The sequence below is a fragment of the Rattus norvegicus genome, chromosome 8 (assembly GCF_021556685.1).
Source record: "Rattus norvegicus strain SHRSP/BbbUtx chromosome 8, alternate assembly SHRSP_T2T, whole genome shotgun sequence".
In the NCBI taxonomy this organism is placed as follows: domain Eukaryota; kingdom Metazoa; phylum Chordata; class Mammalia; order Rodentia; family Muridae; genus Rattus; species Rattus norvegicus.
The window spans coordinates 130,383,383-130,402,587 of NC_141541.1; the positions used below are offsets into that span (position 1 = coordinate 130,383,383).

General features: G+C 44.8%; 2 protein-coding genes and 1 long non-coding RNA gene across 5 annotated transcripts in view; 2 read left to right on the forward strand and 1 right to left on the reverse strand.

Moving 5' to 3' along the window:
- Positions 1–5,219, forward strand: part of Kif15 (kinesin family member 15) — a 71,036-nt gene extending 65,817 nt beyond the window's left edge. Inside the window, exons 31-35 of one of the 2 annotated variants that reach the window (XR_015626761.1) lie at positions 572–647; positions 1,094–1,537; positions 3,872–4,037; positions 4,245–4,376; positions 4,739–5,219. Coding sequence is in view for 1 of the 2 variants with exons in the window: in NM_181635.2 (NP_853666.1) it covers positions 572–647; positions 1,094–1,131; positions 3,872–4,037; positions 4,245–4,376; positions 4,739–4,795 (469 nt within the window). In the remaining variant the exon portion in view is untranslated. 2 annotated transcript variants of the gene reach the window in all.
- Positions 1,798–3,945, reverse strand: LOC148004401 (uncharacterized). The gene is made up of 2 exons (XR_015628174.1): positions 2,473–3,945; positions 1,798–2,044 (listed from the first exon to the last, which is right to left on the reverse strand). It is a non-coding gene; the product is annotated as an uncharacterized LOC148004401 (long non-coding RNA).
- Positions 5,220–7,260: 2,041 nt separating the features above from the next.
- Tmem42 (transmembrane protein 42) lies at positions 7,261–9,763 on the forward strand. 2 transcript variants are annotated; one of them, NM_001191886.1, is given in 3 exon segments: positions 7,261–7,781; positions 8,350–8,496; positions 9,121–9,760. In NM_001191886.1, coding segments are annotated over 3 exon segments (474 nt in total). In that variant the 5' UTR covers positions 7,261–7,589; the 3' UTR covers positions 9,256–9,760.
- Positions 9,764–19,205: the final 9,442 nt, after the last annotated feature.

Below are 19,205 nucleotides of genomic sequence, written 5' to 3' on the forward strand. Positions count from 1 at the left end.
CCTGTGAAGTCTTGCTGGCCACTGAGCTACATTTACTTTCTCAACCTAGGCAGCCTTGCAGAGATGCAGTGCAGTCCAGACTGTAGTCTCTTAATTTGTTGATAGAGCATTTATTTTCTGTGAAGGGATTTATATTTTCTGTGAAAGGAGTTCATGATGTTTATATACATGTGAAGCCAGAGTAGTCATCAGAAACTCCAAGCTAACAGTCTGGGAAACCCAATGTAGGAAGAATCAGGTCCCAGAGAGCAGACTACCAGACTACCCTCTTGTAGCAGCTGACAGTCTGCTCTCCTTTATTCACTGCTGAACTGCAGGTTGCCACTCTTAGCCAAGTTTCTCCACTGACTTTCCACCAGGCTTTGGTAGATTTCTGCACTGTGCTCTTTGCTTTTATAATGGTGTAAGAATCAGTCTGAGTTCTGGGTGGACTCTATTATTCCATGTGGGCAGACTGATCATTTGCACTGATCACCAGTGTTAGCTGCGCTGTAGCTACATATGATAAATGTTAAACTAATTCCTGAATATACTTGACGATGTTTCCCTGTCTGCTTACTAATCCATGCAGCAGTCAGAGTCGTCCAGACAGCCAACAGCTGAAGAATGAATATGAAGAGGAGATTATCAGAGAGAGACTTGCTAAAGTATGGCTTTTTTTAACACAAATTTCTTCTGTGAGAATTGCTTTTATAAATAACATTCATGGCTGTTTATTATAGGAACTATATATTAACGTGTAATTGAGAAGTAAAAGTGTATCTGTCTGTAATTCCAGTACTTGGGAGACTAGCACAGAACAGTTGCCATGGTCTGTGGCTCTAACCATGGACAGAAGGGAGAATGTGTTTGTGTCTGTGCTGCCATTTCCCACATAAGTTGTCCACTTAGGACTTAGAAGTGGAGTGTCTTCTGTGCACCGTGCTGGAAGCTTGTGAACCAGTAGCCTTTTGAATATACATATGGGACTCTGGAAATGGACATTGATTTGGTTTCATTAGCACAAAGGAAAACGGACTTGTTCCTCTCATCTTTTTTAAAGTAAAAGTATTAAAGAATCTAACCATCCTTTTTTTTTTCTTTTTTATTATAGAATAAACTTATTGAAGAAATGCTAAAAATGAAAACAGAGTAAGTGTGCTATTTTATAGTTCAAATCCTTTTAAAAATATTTCCAACTTTATTATGGGGGAGTATATGCATGCCGTGCCTAGGGTGTGGAGGTCTGAGGACAGATGTGAGAGCTGGTTCTCTTCTGCCACCATGGGTTGCAGGGATCAGGCTCATACAGCAATTGCTGTACCCACAGAGTTATCTTGCCTGACCTGTTTTTTTTTTTTTTTTTTAATATTATGTGTATTGGTGTTTTGCTTTGCTTATTTGTGAACCATATATGTGCATGGTACCTACAGAGGCCAGAGGAAGTCATCAGATTCCCCTGGAACTGGCGTTACAGAGTTATGAACCCAGTGAGGGTGTAATTCTCCTCTAAAGTGAAAATAACATCCATCCATCAGACAACTTTTTTCCTTCGGAGGTATATGGGAGTATAACTGATGTTTATCAAAGTCTTTAAGATTTTAAAAGTTTTATTTATGTGCATGTGTCTATGTATGGGTATGCAGGTATCTGCAGAGGCCAAAAACAGGACATCGGAGCCCTTCTAGCTACTCAGGCAGTTGTCACCTGCCTGCCCTTTATGGACTACTCAGCCATTTCTCTAGCACCAAAATTATTTTTCTTGATGCCACTTTCTCAACAGGGGTTTCCAGTAAAGTCACTCCAACAAACAAAGCACACACACAACCTTCCGTTTATTGAGTTGCTGTGAGGACTTCTCCTCGTGACAATAAGAGCAGCTTAACGCTTCCAGCTAGTAGTGGTTAATCTGACATATAGGTGGCGAACTATCCAGCTAGTTTGTAGAACTATAGCACATTTAGATACATCCTTTGAGACCTGGTAGCTTTCTGTGTGGACGCTGTGTGGTGGCAGAAGTCCTTGGTGATGTGCGGTCCTTGAAGCATGAAGAGCTCACGTTGCACTGTGGGCACAAATACACACATTTTCTTAAATGCTGGGGACTGGATATCAAACTGCAGTAGCATAGGCAGAGAATACTTAACTTTATACGATAGGGGACTTGGTGATACCATCAGGAACTGAGGTGTTCCCCAGTATCTGATTTTTGGCTACATTATGCCCACTACAGTCCAACATCAAGTCTCCATAGGACGAGAGCAGCAGTAGCCAGTGGTGGATGAGGGCAGCTTTACCCCATGCTGCTTTTCTCCTCTTTTCTTTTCAAAGTCTGGTTTTGTAGCCTTGGAGTCCTGGGTGGCCTAAAGTTACTATGTAGACCAGACATCCTCAGGGCTTAGAAAACCAGTATCTGGGGGTTGGGGATTTAGTTCAGTCCCCAGCTCCGAAAAAAAGAAAACCAGTATCCAGCAAGGAAAAGGTAGAACTCACCATGCTCAGCTTATGACAGACATCAGCTGCTACTGGGAAGTAGATGAGCTCACGTTCTCTTTTGCTAAATCGACTGAGTTTCATAAACAAGAAGCCAAGTTGCCTTCATTTCTTTCTCACTGCTTCAATACAGTACTGACAAAACAGAAGAAGGAAGGTTTTGTGTGGATTTATAGTTCCAGTTGATATGTAGCCAATCTTGGTGGGGAAAGGCGTGGTTCAGGAGTAGGAAGCTAAGTCTACTATTGCATTTGCAGTCAGGGATCAGGAAGAAAACGGAAATGTGGCTCGGCAATAAAAATGGGTGGTGCACACCTTCGATCCCAGAGCTCAGGAGGCTGGTCTACATAGTAAGTTCCAAGACAGTGAGGGCTACACAGAGGAAGCCCTGCCTCAGACAGATCATGTGACCTCTGGGCGTGGGCCCAGAGTTACGACGTCCTCCAGGACGCTTCTGCTTCCTAAGGGCTCCACAGCCTCCAAAATGGTGCTAGTTAGCTCGGAGCCAAGTGAAAACACCTGAGCCCGAGGGAACTTTTCATATTCAAGCCACCGTACCTAACCCACAGCAAGGTAGGCAGAGGCAGCACATGAACTTTTTATCTCACCAAAGCAGACGTAGAACACTTGCCTGCATTATCTCCTTGGGTCCTCTGAGCATGCGCTGGAAACACATCCTAGACAGAGTTGGCCTGGGGAGAGGTTTAGATCTGAGCACCACCTCATTTCAGCAGTCGGTATTGCACTCTGTATACATTGTACCAATGTTTCCAAATGGAAATCTTATAAAACTGAAACAGTTCCAAAACGTGGGTGAGATCCCACATTTTCTCATTGAGTTACATAAAATGGGTAAAGTGCACACCCAAGGAAAGGACTAATGTTCCATTGTTTGAGGACTAGGTTGTTTTTTTATTTTATTTTATTTTATTTTTTTCAGAGAGGACTAGGTTTTTAAAGCAGAAATGATTATTCTGAGGTCAGACACAATAAAGCCTACAGACTCTAATGATACCTTACTTCTATCTCCTCTTGGACAAACTAAGTTTTATACTAAAATTTTATGATGTTAGCCTGGGCTACAGAAGAGTCTGGCTCCAAATAAATAAAATGGCTTGATGAGTTTTTATTAGAATGAAAGGTTTGACCTAACAAAGCAGTTATGTCTGATAGGCAGCACACTCTCCTCCATGCTGAGTGTGGAGCTCAGGGCCTGGAAAGCGTTCTGCCACTTCGGTCCACCCAGTTCCAGCCTGTGTTCTTTTGCCAACTATACAGGAGACCTGAAGATCAGTGATACTTTCAGATCAAAATTCTGTACTTAGAAGAAAAAAACCTAGTTAAGTTCTGTTTTATAATTCTATGTCCTTGAAATTCCATAAACTGATGCTTCTTCCAGTCTAGAGGAAGTCCAGAGTGCACTTGACAGCAAGGAGAAGTTCTGCCACAGAATGAGCGAGGAAGTTGAGCGAACCAGAACTTTGGAGTCCAGAGCATTTCAGGAAAAGGAGCAATTGCGGTCAAAGTTGGAAGAAATGTATGAAGAGAGAGAGAGAACTTGCCAGGTGTGTTAGGTTTTCCTTGTTATGTCGAAATCCTTAAGTAGAATAAGCACAAACCAGATCTCTGGTTCAGTTGCTCTGGTGTGCAGACATGCACGGTGTGCAGACATACATGTGTGGAGATGCATGCCCACAGAAGCTTGACCACCACTTGATTGGTGCTTTTGAAAAGACATACATAATGTGGCCTTCCCATCCTTGGATTGACAGGAAATGGAAATGCTGAGAAAACAACTAGAGTTTCTTGCTGAGGAAAATGGGAAATTGATAGGTCATCAAAACCTACATCAGAAGATTCAATATGTAGTGCGACTGAAGAAGGAAAATATCAGGCTTGCTGAGGTAAAACTGAAGCTGTTTAAATAGATGGTGGTTTTAAAGAGTTATTTTAGTAAATTGGTCACTGCTATTTCACTTTGGGTTTTATGAGACAGGGTCACACTCTGAAATCCAGTCTGAAACAACTCTCACAGCAGTCTTCTTGTCTCAGCCTTCCCAGTGGGTAGGATTCTAAGTGTGTGTGAGCTACCCAGTAATACTGTTAAAACAGGTTAAGTTCTCATAGACGCCAGATGTTTAATATCAACCTATAAATAGAACATGTAGCTTTTATTTGAATACTTAATGAATTTAGTCAAGAAAATAACTGTAACAATTAGATACTTAATTTCCTGTTGTTTTGTTGTTGTTTTTTTTAATTACAGGAGACAGAAAAGTTGCGTGCTGAAAATGTATTTTTGAAAGAAAGGAAAAAAGAATGAATCCTAAGGATGCCCGCTGTCTTCCTACACATCACTTTGTTTAGATTGATTCTTTAAAGTGATACTGTGTTTGCTCACATGGTAGACTAAAAGACCTCCATGGTGAGTCATGGTGGGCAATGCTGAGCATTCCGATGGGCATTCTGCATGCAGACTCAGCAGGCTGTTACGTGGGCTAACAGTGCATTTCAGGTCATGTGTAAGTTCTGGAAGACCCTTAAAAGCCTATAGCTGAGGTCTCTCTGGTGAATTCTGGTCAGATCGTTTTCTCCTTAGATTCACCTTAGATAAAATCACTGTGAACCCAATGGCTCTTTTGTATTGAACTTGTTCATATGCGTTTGTTTGTTTGTTTGTTCTGTAACTGTTATCATGGCCATTTTCTACATGTCCAGTTTTTCCAATAAAATATTTTTTAAAGAAAGTGTGTATAAATATTTTGCCTTTGTGTGTGTACATGTAACACATGTGTGCCTAGTATTCTTTGGTCAGAAGAGGGTGTCAGATCTCCTAGAATTAGTTACTGATGGTTGTGATTCGCTATGCAGGTACTGAGAACCAAACCCAGGCCCTCTGCAAGAACAAGGGCTCTTAATCTCTTAGCTAACTCTCCGGCCCTAGTTTTGAGGTTTTTGAGCAGGAGCATAATAATCAAAGCCAAAGGAGAAGCGGGGTCTCATGTAATCCAGGTGTGCTTTTAAACGGACTGGGAAGGCAAAAATGCCCTTTAATTCCTGATTCTCCTGCCTCTACCTCCACATCCTAGGATTTTATCTGTACACATCACACCCAGGTTAGTCAGGTTTTGACATGGATACACAAATAGTAACCCAGGTCAACCCCTAGCTTTCCTTGGTCTTAGTTTAGTTTAGAATCCCTAATTTTGGAAGTCACATAGCTAGACAATACACTGTTTCCCACTATTTCTCTACAGAGCATGCGTAAGATGTGTGAGTAGTACTCTGCCAGAACATAATTAAGGCCACTTGTGCTACTAGCACTGTATTACCTTTCTAGTCCCTGGAGTGAAGTCTCTGCCACACTCCACTACTAAGTGGAGCAGCACAGTGAGTCCCTTGAGTGTCAGTTTCCTTGTCTGGGAAGTGGGGTGGTTTATACCACATAGGACAATCGGGATACTGTGTGCTTTCTATTTAAAATTTAATTTCGTGTATTATGTGCATCTGGTAATGTGCAACATGATGTACATGTATATGTGTGTAACATGTTTGTGCATATATACATACGAGGGCAGGTCCTGTGAAGGCCAGAAAAGAATATCGGCTCCCCTGGAAGTATAAGGTTGGGAGGAGCTGTGGGAAGGTTGTGAGCTGCCTAACCATTAAGCAGTCTCTCTAGCCCCTGTAATCCATCCCTTTATTTCAGCCACAAAGCCACCTGCATGTCAAGCAAGGTGGCATGTAAGAATGTCCATGAAAAAGTTCTCTAACGGAATAAAATGTTTCATCCAAGTCCCAAACATATCAATATTATTTGTGTTTTATATATCTACAGAACAAGTTTTGCTTTGTAGCCCTGGCTATGTAGAGCTATGCAGATCAGGCTGTTTTCGAACTCGCAGAGATCCACTTGCCTCTGCTTTCCGAGGTGCCCTAACCAACACACCTGGCCCACTTTATACACTTCTACAGCACTGCTCTTCCCCCACCACCGCCCCCCCAGCTGAGGACCGAACCCAGGGCCTTGCATTTGCTAGGCAAGCGCTCTACCACTGAGCTAAATCCCCAACCCTACAGCACTGCTCTTTAAGGAAAAATTTTCCCCAACACATATCTATACACACTACTATTGACTGAATTCAGGATTTTTCTTTTTTCTTTTTTTTTTTTTTTAATGTATTGCGGAAGCACTGAGCTATATCCCCAACCCACATCTTTTTGAGATAGTCTCAAAAAGTCTGGCAGCTGGCCTCAAACTCAGTAATTCTGCCTCGGCCTCAGAAGTACTAAGATTACAGGCGTGTGCCACCATGCCTGGCCGCTCAGCCCTCTTAAGTGAGTATCTCCCTAAGTTGCTTAGGATGACCATTAACTTGCAATCTTACTGCCTCAGCAATCCTGAGTATCTGGAAAGACCGACGTAGATGACACTTTATGGGTTTTGTTTGTTTTAGGGGTTTATTTGTTTGTTGTTGTTGTTTTTTATTACTTTACATGGACTTAGAAGTGGTTCTGATGGTCCAGGCAGAATGAGTAATAAGCGTTATTCTCTTAGCAGTTTTCCCAAGCTATGTCCTGTCTAAGCGGCCGGTCTCCAGACCCATCCTCCTCCGTCGGCATCCACGAGGGAGCAGAGGTGCCTTGAACGCGCAGATTGGCTTCAGGATCAGCATTTTAGGTGCGCATCCATGTAAAGTGGCAGATATGGAGCTACAGACTGCCCCGCCTTCTCAGTCGCAGGTTTCCCCTGAATGCAGGGTTCTTCCCTGGCAGGTTCGCTTCAGAGAAAATTCCCCTCCTCCCCAAGTTCACGTCACCAGCAGATTCCTCTCTTGCAGTAGGTGCCTCCCGGTTGCACGTCCCCTTCAGTGGCGCAAGGTCCTCGCTAACAGATTCCCATCCCCAAGGTTCGCCTGAGTCGCAGGCTCTCCTTAGTCTCCGGTTTGCATCAGCTGCAGGGGCTCGGCTCCAGATTCCCTTTATTCGTAGGCTCGCTTCGGTGCCGGATTCCCTGCTTCGGCAGATTCGCCTCACCCGCCAGGCTCCGCCCTCGCCGGGCTCACGTCGGGTGGCGGTGTGCGTAGCAGTCGGCTGTGGCGGGCGCAGAGGGCCTCATGGCGGCCCGGCCTCAGTCCTCGGGGGCCGCCGTGTCTGCGGCCGCTTACCCTGACTCACCCGTGGAGTTACCCGCTCGCCTACAGAAGGGCGCGATGCGGCGCCGCTTCTGGGGCGTGTTCAACTGTATGTGCGCCGGTGCGTTCGGGGCCCTGGCCGCCGCCGCCGCCAAGCTGGCCTTCGGGAGCCAGGTGCGGCCTGGGGCGCCACAAGGGGGCGGGACCGGGAGGAGGGCGGGGCCGGGAGGAGGCCGCTCAACCTCGGTTTCCGCCTGCGCCCTGCGGGACCACCTGGTTCTAGGTCCTGCCTCCCCGGGGAAGAACCTCCAAGCCCACCTCTCAGTTTAAGCCCCCTTGCCCTAGCCTTTTCCAGCATGTAACACCTAAGGTGAGATAACCGGTTGCCCATCTCTTCCTGACCTTGGCAAGAGTTCTGACTGAGCGCCTGCTGGGGTGGGCCGATGGTCGAGCCAGCTTCTGCAACGGAGAATTAGATCCTGACCTGGACAGGGGACTGCTTGATTAATAGATTTCTGGCGACTTGCAGTCCTTTTGTGAAGTCATCCCTTCCCAGATGACTACTCAGCTACAAGACATTTGAGGACTTCGTAGAAGATAACCCTCTCCCCTGTCTGCAGGCAAATTCCACATTCTGTCAATCGGGGTCTGCATATGCTTTGTAGGAGACTTCTAAAGATCCCCCGGTCTTTCAAGGGTATGCCCATGGTGGTTGTAGCTGCACCGACACTCTCTCCTGCAGGTGAATATTGGCTTATGTGTCTTAGGCATTATTGCCATGGCCAGCACCAATTCCCTGATGTGGACCTTCTTTAGCCGCGGGCTCAGTTTCTCTATGTCTTCGGCCATTGCGTCTGTCACAGTGACTTTTTCGAACATACTTTGCTCGGTGAGTAGCCTGGTAGGTGGGCTTGTTCTTAGGGTCCTGGGTAAGTTGTCCTTGGGAAACCCCTGCTTTTCCAGGTACTAGAAAGGACAGGAAGTAAAACAGGTTGGACTGGCTCCAGGCAAGAGACAGTTAAACATGGACAACTTAGGAATGAAACTTGTGTCACTCTGGGATAGCATCAGCTATCTGAAGTTCCTTGGCAAGAACTGGAACATTAGCTATGGGGTTTAAGGCTCTAGTCAAGGGGTTGGAGATTTAGCTCAGTGGTAGAGCGCTTGCCTAGCAAGTGAAAGGCCCTGGGTTCGGTCCTCAGCTCCGGGAAAAAAAAAAAAAGGGGGTCTGGTCAAGGGAACCCAGTCTTGAACTGGAAGACAGCCTAGCTTGGGTTTATGATAACTGGGTACTATGTCCTGGCCATACCTGCTGGCCTCTTGAGCCTCAGTGCTCAATTGGAGTAAACTCTGACTTCCACAGAGGAGACAGAAATACATGGATTGATCATGGAGGTGGTTGCTGGATGTGAAGCACCAGACTGTTTTCTACTCCCCCTCAGGAAGAAGTCAGCCAAGGAATGGTGGACCCTACCAGGGTAGGCCAGGCCCCTTACAGCTGTCTCTTCCACAGGCCATCTTAGGCTACGTGCTGTATGGAGAGTGCCAGGAGATCTTGTGGTGGGGAGGGGTGTTCCTCATCCTCTGTGGGCTCACCCTGATCCACAGGAAGTTCCCACCGGACTGGAAGGAGAGCAAGCAGCAGTGATGACAGTCGGTTGAATAGATCCACTGTAAAGATAACCATGATACCCAGCCATGGGTCTGCAAGTAGGACTGCTTCCAGGGCAGCCTGGGAGTGCAGCCCTGTCAGCCACAGGGAGATGCCGGACCAGACCCTGGCCTCTGACCACCTCACAGCTTGAAGGCTAAAGCATTAGTTCCTGTAAGGGAAGATGACTACCACAGCATGAGGCCCAAGTCCTTCAGTATTGGTATAGGGCCTTGATTCTTGTGCACCGGGGCGTCCTGGAAGACTTTGTGATCTTGGGTTGCACAGCAACTTGGCAGGTACCTGAAAAAAAAAAAAAAACCACGTGATTAGAATCCTGCCACCTGACCAGGGTCCTTCATGTAGCCCAGCACTGACAGCTGGCAGGGCCTCCTGACAAAACAACAAACATGTAGTGTGTCATGCCTTAGGTCGTCTGTGATGCCTATGAATCCAACAAAAAAGAAGGCAACTTGGGCTAATAAACACTTATTTGTAAGTTAAAGCTGCTGGGTATGGAATTTGAATTCTTTCCCACTTGGAGGTAAGAGCCTGCAGCCAGGTAGCCGTGGAGTAATGCACACACAGAGACTGTGTGCCCCCTGCTGATATCACCACCTTTGCTCTGATCCCCCCTGAGCCAGGACCCAGCAAATGGAGATTTTCTCCATTCTCATGCTGAGGAAGCAGGAAGCCGGTCTGCTGCTTCTGCTAACTGCCACCTAACCTCTCACTCTCCCACCCTAGTTTCCCTCTTCACCTCGCCTCTGTTCCTACATACTGCAGTCACCACCAGACAGATCGTATGAGGAGGTTTGCAGCTCCGCAAGGTCTGGTTCCTCTGTGTGCTTTTGTGTTTGTTTTCTCTTCTACCCTGGACTCCCGTTTTTTGCCCCACTTCTGGCAACAACCTCTGCTCCTAGTTCTGAACTCCTTTAATCTCTCTCGGGAGCAAGGGCAAAACTGATTCACAGCATTACAGTTGCTCGGCCCTCTTTGACATATTGAAACGTCTAGATCACTCCACGAGGAGTGAAACCAAGGTGAAACCAAGTCTCAGGGGCTGGTGGAGCTAACTTTTCCAACACACAGCTAACGAGTTCTAGAACGACAGTCAGCCCAATCTGTCTTTCTCTAAGCCTCTTTCTTAGTCCTCATGACTCTCTCAACTCTCACATCAGCGAATCAAGGCCAAAAAGACCCAGTGGTAATGAAACTGTTTCAAATGGTAACAAGTCTCAAACCCCTCTTGCCTGCTTCCTTGTCTGTGAGGGCTTCCTGTGCTCATGCTGGCCAGGCACCAATCAAGACCAAGCATGAGAAGCTGGAGAGATGGCCCAGCAGTTAAAAACACTTGCTGTTTTTGCAGAGGTCCTGGGTTCAATTTCTCACACCCACATGGTGGCTCCCAACCATCTGTAACTCACTTTCTATCATGTCTGACGCCCTCTTCTGACCTCTCCTAGTACCAGGCACAAACATGGCACTCAACATATGTGCAGACAGATACACACACATAAAATAAAACAAGACAAAACAAACAAAAAAGTGAATAAGAATTGAAGGTTGCTGAGAGGCACCGATGGGGTCAGTCTGGACAAGCCATCATGCAGGTCAGAGGTCCATCTTGACCCAGGCACTGTTCTTGGGGGCCTCCGCCTATTCCTGGACCTGCAGAGTGCATAGAGGTGCTCGATATTGACTCCACAGATACGGAGAACCACAGGATCAAAACATTTTCCTACAGAGGATGAATCGTTTTCCGGAAAGCAGCATGGTATGCCTCTGGAATCAGCTGAGAAGACTGGGAGAGAGCCTGCTTTTGTTGCAGAGAGTGGTTCTTTTGCAAAAAGAATAAAGTACAAGACAATGTTTGGCCTTCTGGTGTGCGTCCCAGATTATTACTTAAGTTTTACTGTGTTTACTTCAGAGCTGGAGATTGGACGTCAGGTTCCATAGCTTGTGGCCTTGATCAGGTGGTTACCACTTTATGTTCTTGTTTTTTTTATTTATTTTTATTTATTTATTTATTTATAATTTAAAGGGTGCAACTCGGTTTTGTTTGTTTTGGGTTTTTTTTTAGTATATCCACAACTATTCAATATTATATATTTCAACTATTACCATTAATCCCAGAACATTTTTTACTACTGGAAGAACATCATACACATGAGTGGTTACTCTCTGTGCCCCCACTCCAGTCCCTGAGACCACAGATGCTTCTGTTTTTATGAATTTGCTTAGTCTAGATATTTTGTATAATTTTTTTCACTTAAAGTCCTGTTTCTAAGTTTTGGGGTTTTTTTATTTTAAGATTTATTTTATGGGAGAACATTGTCGCTGTCTTCAGACACACCAGAAGGAGGCATCAGACCCCATTACAGATGGTTGTGAGCCACCATGTGGTTGCTGAGAATTGAACTCAGGACCTCTGGAAGAGCAGTCAGTGCTCTCAACCACTGAGCCATCTCTCCAGCCCCATATTAACCTATTTTAACTCGGTCTCTTTGTTTTTATTTTTAAGACAGAGTATATTGTCCTTGCTAGCTTGGAACTTGCTGTATAGACATGCGTGACCCCAAACTCTTCACAGAGATCTGCCTGCACCCACCTCCTGAGGGCTAGGACTCCTATTTAACTCTTTGAGGAACAACCATACTGTGCTGTAGCAGCCACACCATGTAATAATCCAGCCATGCACATATGAGGGTCCCCTTCACTCATTTGGCAGACTGTTAGGATCTACCCTTCTCAGCTTTTGTGTCAATCGTACACTAATTATGACATTTTCATACATATAAAATAGAACATTTGTCGCGTCCTCCCCGCCTTTGTTCATCTTTTTATTATAGCCATCTTTTAGTTTCTTATCCAGTAGATGAAATACTCTGACAAAGTCAACCTGAGAAAGACCTGACTCTGGCTCACAGGTCAAGGACACGGCCTGTCCGTCACTCGGGAGTGGAAGCAGTTGGCCACATTGTATCCACAGCTAGAGAGAGAGCATGGATGCTCAGCTCCCTTTCCTGAGGATTCCAGCCAGGGAATGGAGCCAACAAGTGATATCAGTCCCCAGCAGGCATTTGCAGAGACTTATGTCCCTGCTGACTCAAGAGGCTGTGGGGTTATTAACACTATCACTGCCATCCTAGTGGTGTCTTCTGTGACTTTATTTACATTTCTATGGGGAAGAGACCATGTCAAGCATCTTTTCTAGGCTCATCAGTCACTTGTGGTCTCATTATGTAGCTCAGTCAATCTCCCTGCCTTAGGCTGCCAAGGGCTGTACTTATAGGAACGAGCACTGTACCAGGCTGGGTTTGAGGGTCTGCATTAAACAGTGCTTTATTAGTGTCAGTCTCTACAAGGTACTGGGGTGAGAGATGACTCCTACACAGGCCCTGTTTTCCTAGATGCTGACTTAGAAGAAACGCTGACAGCTTGGAATACTAGGCAGCCATGAAGTGGGATTAGATTAGTAGAGGGCAGCAGAACTGAGATCCTCAAACCCAAACGCCCCTCCTACCACTCCCACACTCTGTATCTAAGCAGCCAAAAGCTGTGTGTGTGTGTGTGTGTGTGTGTGTGAGAGAGAGAGAGAGAGAAAGAGAGAGAGAGAGAGAGAGAGAAAGAGAGTCTGTGTGTATGTCCTGTCCAGAGTGTCCCACACGTACCCTAACTCTAACCCTTTCACTGCCCAGAGCTATTTGTGACCTCTACTCGCACACTATCCATTACCACCACCCAGTCCACACTTAGACCCATCCTGTACTGGCTTGTTTTGTGTCAACTTGACACAAGCTAGAGTCAACAGAGAGGATGGAGCCTCAATTAAGAGTGTCTCCATAAAGCCTTATTTTTTATTATGGCAGCTTGCTATTTTTGTAACATGGTGATTTGGTTGAACACAATAAAGTACAGTAGTAACTGATCTCCCCCTCTTCCTGGATGAGTGAGGAGATGATTAAATGTTGATGTCAGCATCCATGAGCATATTCAGATGAGCTTCTGCTTCTGTTGAAAAGGATGCTGTGTTTGATTGTGGTCCGAAGCTTTGAAGCACTACTTGGCATCTCCTTCCTTGGAGGTCTCACTGTTTAAACATAACAGATTTGATAGCTTGTTGGTAAGGTGAGGTCCAGCTTGTCTCCACTAGGTCATCTTCATGTGAATCCGGTGGTTATACGGTTTTGTTCTAGGGATATTTCATTTTTTTAATAACGGTTTTAGCTGACATTCATGGAGAGAATGAATCCTTAGAACTGTGCCACTAGTGAAAGGAAATCCTGTCTAGAGTATGTTTCTTTACAAAGCTGTGTCACACCATCCTTTGGGCCCTCTGCTGGAAAAGTAGAATCAAGTCTCAAATAATGCCTTTTAAATTGTATCCTCTAGTATTATAGATGTAGGACAGTACTGTATCATACCTCTGTGGATGTAAAATAGCTTGTACCTGCTTTATGATACGTAGTAGTGACCGTGCTTTATCAGAGCTGTTTTTAATGATGTTGCTCAGAATGTTTTCTTTCCAGATGATGATTGAGAAGCTAATTTAAAAAAAAAAATGGTGCCAGGTTAAAAAAAAAAAAAGAAACCTGGTTATAAACATATTTATACTCTAGTTATAGTTAATGTTTAAGCTCTGCCACCATCATGAATGTGGATGTTTGTATTTCCACGCTGATGTGAAAAAGGAGGACATAGTGTGTGTCACTGTGGGGATTACGTCATCCGGTATAACGGTGACAATACATTGTTTACATTATGGTTTAAGTTTCACATAATTGTATATTAGATGGTACTGTCTTGTAATATTTATACCATCTAGCTATTGTATTGAGTCTCTTCCCCATCAAGTAAAGTCCTAGGCCAGAAGCTCAGTTTCTGGTTTACCTATGCTTCTCATGGGTGCGTGACAGATGTAAACGGCATGGTACTGAGTGTAAATAAATTACAATGTAAGCAAAAAAAAAAAAAAAAAAAAAAAAAAAGAGTGTCTCCATAAGAACAGGCTGTAAATCCTGGGGATGGCATAAACCTTTAATCCCAGCACTGGGGGGGGGGGGGGGGGGGCAGGTGGATCTCTGTGAGTTCCAGGACAGCCTGGTCGATATAATGAGTTCCAGGACTTAAGCCTAACTAAAGACAAAGCCTTTAATTCTAGATGCAAAAAGGAGAGCGGCCCATCTACCTGAGGACATTCTAGGGGCCTCTCTTCTATTGAAAGCCTTTGACCATCCCTAGAGAGTAAGGGAGGATAATCTCAGTGTATACCCACTGCTCTTCACCAGCCCCTACCCCCTGCCACTCCCACACACTGTATCTAAGCAACCAAAAGCTTAGAGACAGAGAGAGAGAGACAGACAGAGACAGAGACAGAGACAGAGACAGAGAGACAGAGACAGGCAGAGAGCGTGAGTCTGTCTGTCTGTCTGTGTCTGCCTGTCTTGGCCTCCCCTCACTAAAGGAGCACTAGGATTTTTGCCATGCTCAGATTTACATTTATGGGTTCTGGAACCTGAAGCTGGGTACTCACATCTGCCCAAGAAGCTACTCCCTCACAGCATCCGCAAGATTGAAAACGACCTGAACAGTGAACTAAACCTCTCCTCCTGTCAGCACCAAGAATATTGTGTTCCCATAAAATTAATGCTCAAGTCTCAAAACACAAGGTTGGCAGTATTTAGAGACAGGATTTGTGGAGGTCAGGTTGCTGAGATCACAGGCAAGTGTTGTGCCCCCCGGAAGGTGTTTGGAGCCTCTCATTACAGCTCTTATTTGCATTTTCCTTACTGATAATTGTATCTGCTGTGGCTCTTCTAATCTCCTCTCCTGGGAATTGGCAAATCAATGAGGTTCCCCATTCCCTTTCAGGTTTTATTTTAATTGGTGCGGGGCTGCACATTAGTGTCAGATGTCCCTGGAGCTGGAGTTAAAGGTGGTTGTGAGCTGCCTTGTGGGTACCAGGAGTTAAACCTGGGTCCTTTGCAAGAACAGTACACGCTCTTAAATGCTGAACCATCTCTCCAATGCTTTATTAATTTTTTGTGTGTTTTGCCTTTTTAAAGGACTTATTTATTTACTATATATAAGTACACTGTAGCTGTCCTCAGACACACCAGAAGAAGGCATCAGATCTCATTACAGATGGTTGTGAGCCACCATGTGGTTGCTGGGATTTGAACTCAGGACCTCTGGAAGAGCAGTCAGTGCTCTTAACCACTGAGCCATCTTCACCAGCCTGTGGCTTGCCTTTTTCTTAGCAGTTTACATAACAGAAACAGGTCAAGATTGCTTGGAGCAGAGAATCATGGCTTCTTTAGCCGATGGGTCTGTCCCATTTCTTGGTTTTGTTTCAACAGTGCCAAGACTAAAATTCTACACTTGAAGTAGGTAGGTTTTATTGGCTGTAAGGTATAGCTTTAACGAAAGCAGGGGTGGGCTCCATTAGAAGCTGTTTCATCTAAGATAGACAGAGTCACATCTCTCAACACTCTCAAGTGAGATCAGCTCTGAAGAACAAGCCCTGAGAACTCCCTTGTGCCACTGGTCTGTGTGTAGAGTAGGGTGATCTTTTGGAAGCATTTTATTTCTCTCTCTCTCTCTCTCTCTCTCTCTCTCTCTTTCTTTCTTTGTTTATTTATTCATTCATTTACTCATTTATTTCTTTACTTTAAATATATGAGTGTTCCATCTGCATATACACCTGCGTGTCAGAAGAGGACATTGGATCTCATTACAGATGGTTGTGAGCCACCATGTGGTTGATAGGAATTGAACTCAGGACCTCTGGAAGAGCAGCCAGTGCTCTTAACCATTGAGCTGTCTCTCCAGCTCAGAAACATTTTGTTTTGAAGCAGGATTTGGCTATATAGTCTAGGCTGGCTTTGAACTTGTAGTCTTCCTGTCTTGTTTGCCTGAGTGTTGGAATTACAAGCAAACCACAACAACATGCTTGAGTAAACCAATTCTGTAATGTGCTGTGTTCTTTTGTTTGGATCAAACCTAGTCTTAATCATTCTAGGCAAGAACTCAGCAGTTGAGTTATATCCTATTTGGGAACATAATCTGGCAAAGCAAACTTGAGCCAGCAATTTCAGTCCTGGAAACGTTCACACGTAACAACAGTGTTTATTGCCACTGTTAACCATTAGAAAATTTTGAGATGATAGTAACAATAGAAGAAGAATAAGGAGAGATGGACTGGACACTAGATAGCAGTGAAAACAGGGAATGGGTTTGTGGATGAACAAATCTCAAAATTGTAATGTAGGGAGGGCTCTACGAGTAGTGTACTTGTTTCACAGATATGAGGACCCGAGTTCAGATCCCCAGAACCCACATAAAAGCCAGGCATGCTAGTTCAAGAATCCTTGGAAGTCTATAGACCAGCGGCCCTATCCTGTGCATCACAGTGCCAAAGAAACTCTACTTCAGATGTGGAAGATGAGGATGCAAGGCTGTTCTCTGAGTACACACACACACACACACACACACACACACACACACACACTGACATGAGCATGCCCACATACCTTATACACACACATATTATACACACACTGTGTCATACAAACACACACTATATCATACACACACACACACATACACTGACATGAGCATGCCCACATACCTTATACACACACATATTATACACACACTGTGTCATATAAACACACACTATATCATACACACACACACACACATACACTGACATGAGCATGCCCACATACCTTATACACACACATATTATACACACACTGTGTCATACAAACATACACTATATCATACACACACACACACATACACTGACATGAGCATGCCCACATACCTTATACACACACACATTATACACACACTGTATCATACAAACACACACTATATCGCACACACACACACTGACATGAGCATGCCCACATACATTATACACACATACATTATACACACACTGTGTCATACACACACTATATCACACACACATTATACACACTGTATCACACAAACACACACTATATCCCACACACATTATACACACTGTATCACACAAACACACACTATATCCCACATACATTATACACACATACATTATACACACACTGTGTCATACACACACTATATCCCACACACATTATACACACTGTATCACACAAACACACACTATATCCCACACACATTATACACACTGTATCACACAAACACACACTATATCCCACACACATTATACACACTGTATCACACAAACACACACTATATCCCACACACATTATACACACTGTATCACACAAACACACACTATATCCCACACACATTATACACACACACACACTATACACACACTATAATGTTGAGTGAATAAATTGAGGACACTCTCAGTATACTACACCTTACAAAGCATGAAAGACACAAGCAATGCTACTTATTTTAAAATACTCATGTGGATGCTGTTTTTAAATAAGCAAAGGAACTAGGAATATAGTTCACCCATAGAATGCTGACTAGCTGGCCCAAGGCTCTGCACTTAATCTCTAGTTCTTAGATAGAAAGGTAGATGAGATAGACAGACAGACGGTCAGACAGACAAACAGATATGTGATAATCAGGCAGGCAAAGAAAGCCCTAAACTCAAGGGGTTGGGGATTTAGCTCAGTGGTAGAGCACTTGCCTAGCAAGCGCAAGGCCCTGGGTTCGGTCCCCAGCTCCGGGAAAAAAAAGAAAAGAAAAAAAAAAGAAAAAGAAAGCCCTAAACTCAGAGCAGTGTTTACATTTTGACAAAGTCAGAGACGAGGAAGGGGACACAGACTGGGGCTTCAGTGTAGCCATAATGTTTTAGTCCCTGACCTTGAGAAGAAGATAGGAATTTTACTCCATGTGTGTGTGTGGGGGGGGGAGGTATGAGCTTTTAAAGACAATGGCTTGCTGAAAATTTGGAATGGTGATTTTTAATATTATGAAACATGAAATTACCATTGCTGTCGTGGTTCAGATAGCAAACACACATTTTTTTTTTGCTAGCCCAGCTGTGCTCTGCCATAACCAAGAAGTATGGCAAATGAGACAAGTTTCGGTGATACATATACACTGCACAATGGGCTCCAGAGCTGAGCTAAACAGAATGGTTTACCTCAGAATTCTCTTCTTATGTTAGTGACTTTTAAAGACAGAGTCTCATGTAGCCTAGGGTGGCCCACTACTCATGTAGTCCAGGCTGGCCACAGTCTCACTATATAGCTGAGGATGAGCCCTGATCTTGCTGCCCCTACTTTCTAATTTCTGGGGTTGTAAGTGTGCTCCATCCAGATGCTCCATCCTGGGAAACCAGGCTCAGGGAGCTCATGTTTCCTAATGTTCACCACCTGACCACAGAAGGGAGAGAACTGTCCAGCTGCACTTCCTTGTCCCCTGGCTGGCCTCCAACAGCATCCTAAAAGGTCTTTGTACTCCAGACTCTTGACCTTCAGTCCAGATCACCCTGCTGTACAGTCTCTCCCAGGTCAAGAAGTCAAGCCTCAGACCCACAGAAGGTACAGCAGGGGAAACCCCAGAGGAAAGCAGTTCCTCAGTGCACAGCTGTGACCCCCAGCATGGCCGATGGCGGAGAAGTGCATAAGCAAACGTAAGGACTATCCCGGGCATGGGGGCAGGGGCTGACTCTGAGATTACCATGTCCCAGGCAGCTCTGCCACAATCGACTTGTCTGATTTTGTGGTTTATTAGATCTTTTGTTTTCTCTTGTAACGTTGTCTATATACATACGAGCTGACTAGAGATAAGCAGAGGTTCAGAGGTAAGAAGAGATGTTGTTCATTGAGGTCTGCAGTACTGTTTACCAACTCCTCCCTGTCTCCACAGACATGGAGGTCAGAAGTCCTTCTTCATGATCCAGGGACAACATGTGGCGCCAGGGCAGCTCCTGTGGCTCTGGGACGGTAGCCAGGCCATGGCTGCTC